At 45.7% G+C, this 5,337-nt stretch overlaps 1 protein-coding gene across 1 annotated transcript in view; it reads left to right on the plus strand.

Moving 5' to 3' along the window:
- The window catches only part of Fscn3 (fascin actin-bundling protein 3), a 10,690-nt gene extending 7,556 nt beyond the window's left edge, over positions 1-3,134 (plus strand). The window contains exons 5-7 of the mRNA XM_021191703.1: positions 222-392; positions 708-913; positions 2,960-3,134. Of these exons, the coding sequence (XP_021047362.1) occupies positions 222-392; positions 708-913 (377 nt within the window). The 3' untranslated portion in view covers positions 2,960-3,134. The remainder of the gene's footprint in view (positions 1-221; positions 393-707; positions 914-2,959) is intronic.
- Positions 3,135-5,337: the final 2,203 nt, after the last annotated feature.

The following is a 5,337-nucleotide window of genomic DNA, read 5'->3' on the forward strand; positions in this document are numbered from 1 at the left end:
GTGTGTGTGTGTATATATATATATATAGAGAGAGAGGGGGGGCGTGTGTGTGTGTGTGTGTATATATATATATATATATATATATATATGTAGGCATGTGTATGTGTATACACACACACACACACAAATATTGACAACGTCCTTGAGCATACTTAGGGCTCCTTTTCTTCCATCTGGGAAATCACGGAGAGCCAGCCTATCCAACTTCCTTTGTTTTTCAGGCCCTAATGAGGAGCTGGGGATTCGATTTGCCAATCGCCCCTTTCTTGTCTTACGCGGTCGGTATGGGTATGTGGGCTCCTCCTCTGACCACGACCTGCTGAAGTGCAACATGGATCAACCTGACTGCATTCAGCTATTGCCCTGTCGCCAGGGCATCTATCACTTTCAGGGTGAGTGGTCCTTCTTTCCGATCCAGAGATCATTATCCAGCCCTAGGCCAGACTTTCGGAACCAGTACTCAAGTCAGTGCTCAGCATAAAAAAGGAAAACAGGATTTTGATTTGTTTTCAAACTTCAAGGCTCAAGCGTGGGTTAGCAGAATAAGCGGTGAGGTCCCCACCGGTCCTCAGGCATTTCTATAGATGGACATGCTAATGCAGACAGGACGAGATCCCCAGAGGCCTCTGGGGAACCCTGCTGGAGGTTTTATTGCTAAGAAAATTCCTTTCCAAATGGCCAACCAACCTGAGCTCTTCCCTCCCCAGCACAGGGTGGATCCTTCTGGTCAATAACATCCTTTGGCACCTTCCGCCCTTGGGGAAAATTTGCCCTCAACTTCTGCATAGAACTTCAGGGGAGCAGCTTGCTCACGGTGCTGGCACCCAATGGCTTCTACCTCCGAGCCGACCGGAGTGGCACACTATTGGCAGACAGCGAAGAAATTACCAAAGAGTGTATCTGGGAATTTTAGGTAAGAGGGAAAGATGCCGGGGGGGGGGGGGGACACCCCACGGGGAAAGGGGGGGGGGGGGGGGACATCCACATGGAGACAGGGGGCTGGGGAAGAGGTATGGGATGGTGGACGGGGGTGGGGGAAGGAATAAAATATGGAGTGTAAAAATATATATAAATTAATTAATTTTAAAAAAAAAAAAAACGAAAGAAAGATGTCAGTCAGGGAAGCAGGAGCTGAGGCAAAAGAGGAGACCAGAGGTAGGTGGGGATGCTTGTGGTAAAAAGACCAAAATTCAGGAATGGGCTGGCTTGTATCTAAGAGCTGACCGACTTCAGGCATTTATTCCAAATCGGCACCTTCCTTCCAGGCTTCTAAACCTGCTCTTGCTGGAGAGGGAAGTAGAACACCACGTCTGAGCTTCTCAGTAGTATGCCGCACTGACTTGTGGGACTGCAAGCAGGACTGGATGGATAAACTTATGTCTCCTTTAAGATTCAGAATTTTACCCTATTTGGGGTAGAACAGGCGGCTTTGAGGAGGCAGGCAGATAGGGAGAGACATTTCTGTCCTTACGCAAACCTTCTCTGAAGCGCTAATGTCATCTCTGAAACGCTAATGTCATCTCTGAAACGCTAATGTCATTTCTCTCCAACTTCCTTAAGGGAGGTTGGTTTGACCTCAACCGTCCAGTCCCTCCAAATCAGCAGGACTATTTCCCTTCCGCAGTCTTCCCCTTTTAGGTGACTCTCTGCTGCCATGCCTTCCCTCCCAGCCTGATCGCCATGGTCCTTCAGGATAGTCGGAGTCAAAGACTGGGTACTGCCTGTCTTACCAACCTCCTTTTGGCGGCCTTTATGGAACCATGCAAATTCCTGAGCATTTCCTTAAGGAGGCTTCTTGACTGCACTCCACTCTCCTTTATAATTACCATCGTCAGTCTAGGTACTGCCTTAATCGCCCTCTTTCACACCAAGCTTATTTTAACGTGCCGTCTCTGTTCCCCAGCATACTTGCTCTTAATCCTGTCCTTTCTCGGGGACCCATGTTCCTGGTCAAATGAATGTTGGAGAAAGTACTTGAGGGTTGTTGTCATGCCGGCTGTCATTGGGTCATATAGCTCAGGCTGGCTTGCAGCTTACTCACTAGTCGGGGATGTCTTTGACGTCAGGATCCTCCTGCCTCACCCCCGCCCCCACCCCCGGGCGCTGATTGCCGTGTACTCCACCATACCTGGTCTTAGGTAGTACTGGAGATGGAACCCAGGACTTCCTTCGTCGGGGGCAAGTATTCTAGCTAGTACTGTGACCTTAGGGAAATTGCTTTCGCTTTTCAAGACCTTCGTTTCCTTGGATGTAAAGTGGAAATAATTTACTTGATAGGTATTATCCAAGCTAAAAGTCAATAGAAACTAACCATGGAGACCTTCAGTGTGTTCCCTGAATTCTCGACACAAACTCTGAGAAATCAAATAGGACCCATAGGCTTCAACTTTCTTATCTATGTCACGAAGAAATAGATTTGGTTTGACATAGATTTCTCAGGCTCCTTCTGAGCTCCATATTCTAGTAGATGGTGCAGTGTAGCTCGTAAAAGCTCGGTTCTAGACTCCTCTAAACCTGTCCCTTGGTGGTGAAACAAGAATACGGTTTTGAGGGAATTGTGAGGATTACATAAGATGCTAAACGCCCTGTGAGCGCTTAGTATCTGTGAGAGATCTTCTACTCTGTCTATCCTAAGTCTTTAACTCTGTTCAACTTCATAATAAATAGGCGCTTGTGCTTAACATGCCGGAGGTCCTGGGTTCGATACCAGCATTAAAGCAAGACAAAACAGAAGCGCAAAAAAAACAGATGCTTGGTAAATTATACAGCTCTTCTCTGAACTCCGATGGAATTTGTCCTATAAATTCACTTCGCACTTATTTAATGTTTGTCCTCATCGAGAAGGGGATAAATCACTTTATTCTCTCTCTGTCCCTAGGATCTCAGCCAGAACTCTCCTGAAAGCTAGAAATCATCAGATGACTAGCTGCTGAAGGCTCATTTCCTCTTCCTTCTCCAGGTCAATGGGATGTCACCTGCCAAACTGTAAATCCTCCAGGAACAACCTCTGAACTAAACAGAGCAGGAGACCCAGAGTCACGATCCACGAGGAGACTATGTGCTGTGCAATTTTTCCTACCAAGTTTAGCAAAACAACTGCTTGGAGCGACAATACATCACAAAAGGCTACCCCCAAGATCCGTATGAGTGTCTGACTCAGGAGACATACTGTGTGTCTGGCTCTAGAGGCATAGGGTCTGGACCATTGTATTTTCTTTTCCTGCAGAATATACATGCACATGTGAATGGCATGAGAAGTAAAAGGGGGGACTGAGGAAGTAGAAAGAGGAATGACAAGTGAGGGGAAATGACAGGAGAGGTGACAAATGCTTTAGGGGTTCTCTCATATGTGGAATTTGAATTTAAATAGATATATGTATGTATATATAACATGACAGCTGAAGTGGAAGGAAGGGGATCACTAAGAAAGTGGAGAGATATGGTGAGGGGAGAGCAAGATAAAATTATATATATATATACATACATACATACCTACATACAAATAAACAAAGGTCACATAATAAGACACATTATTTAGCTGGCCATGGTGATATATGACTACAATCCAGTACTCAGGAGACTAATAAAGTTCCAAGCCAATTTCCAAGCCAATTTAGGCTACATAGTGAAATCCTGTAAAAACCATATGTGCTTGTGTGTGCAGAAGCACACACACACACACACACACACACACAACCACAGTCATACAGGCATTATTTTGAATACTAGCTAAAAAGAAGAATAAAAAAGAAGAAAAGAGTAGATGACTGGTTGAGGGTTGAAGGCTGTTGTCCTAGGATGCTGTAAGTTCTACCCAGAAGGAAGGACACTGATGGGTACCACTTTCTCCCCTCCCCCAGCCCAAACTAATAAAGTCTTCTCAGTGACCCCTTGAAGAACCAGCCCTGCCTTGATGGATTCAGAATGCAGATGTGACTTTTACATGTCTTTTAGACTCTTCCCTGGGGAAGACCATTTCTCCGACTCTCACTATTTCTTAGTTGCCTGTAGTTCTTTGTCTAGGGTTGAGGCTTTGTGAACTCCCCCCCTCCCCATGTTAGCCTGTTTATTGGTTACCCAAAACCAAATGGCCAAATGCGAAATCATATACATTCAAGTAACATATGGACTGAGTGGGATATATATGTATTATGTATTATGCATATAAGAATAATTAAAAAGGGGCCATTATGTCTGGATATCATATACTAAAAACCAGATAACCAGCCTGGGATATTGAAATCACAGGTCTTGGAGGATTCTCAGAAATAACAACTGCACAGATAATCCATACACACCTTAGGAGAGCCAGATCAGCAACTTTGTTCAGAGGAGCCAAATGGGAGCTCATTTGTGCCACTCCTGGGTTTTCAAGCACCAGGTGAATTTTACAAAATAAAAATACAAAGGAAAAGGAGTGTGAATGGTTCCAGATTTCAGCATGAGATGAATGAAAAAGAGAAGTAGAAAGAAAAGGAGCATGACTGCTCCTAGGTATGGTGGAAGAGAAGGTTTATTCTAGATAAGTGGAGGAGCATAGCCAGGGCCTGGGGCATCGAGGAGTGCACAAAGTGGACCTGACCAGACTGAGCTTTGCCATGTTGGGAGAGGGGGAGGGCAGGGGAGAAGAGAGAGCAGAGGGACCAGGTGCAGCAGCCAGGAGGCTCCAAGGTACAAAGAGACCGGGTTGCCAAAATTGTTGGATTATATAGAGAAGAGCAGCCCAGCGCCCTGGGCTGGAGAGTTCAGGGTAGGGGGTGGAGTATGCTAGTCAGGACAGCCTTGTAACAAGTAGGGACTAGGGGATGATGGGAGAATGTGGAGGGCAGGCACCTCAGCCACTGTTCCAGGTTTGAAACCTAATAACCACTACGTTACTCAAGCAACATAATCTCAACATTCTAAATATCCTCATAGCCTCCAATAAACCTCCTTGAGAACAAAGATCAGTGTGGGAAAGTGGGTAGAAAGGCCGTAAGAGCCAGAGGAAGCCATGGGGAGTTTGCTGTGAGTTGGTTTCTCTTAGAAATGCCAGCCGTCTATCAGGAAGTCTCTCACCCATGTGGCTGCCTAAACGTGACCTGAAAAAGGAAGACCACAATAGACATGCTAACATGGATGGGGAAAGTTTCAAGAGGCCTCAACCTTAGGCAGAGAATTACAGGCAACTAAGGAACAGTGGGAGCGAGAGAAATGGTCTTCCCTGGGGAAAACCCAGCCATTGGTTCTCCAGTACAAAATGGTCAGCCATGAAAACACACATACAAGTAACATTATATGGACTAAGGCACTTGTGAACACACACACACACACACACACACACACACACACACACAC

The sequence above is a fragment of the Mus pahari genome, chromosome 2 (genome assembly GCF_900095145.1).
Source record: "Mus pahari chromosome 2, PAHARI_EIJ_v1.1, whole genome shotgun sequence".
Taxonomy (NCBI): domain Eukaryota; kingdom Metazoa; phylum Chordata; class Mammalia; order Rodentia; family Muridae; genus Mus; species Mus pahari.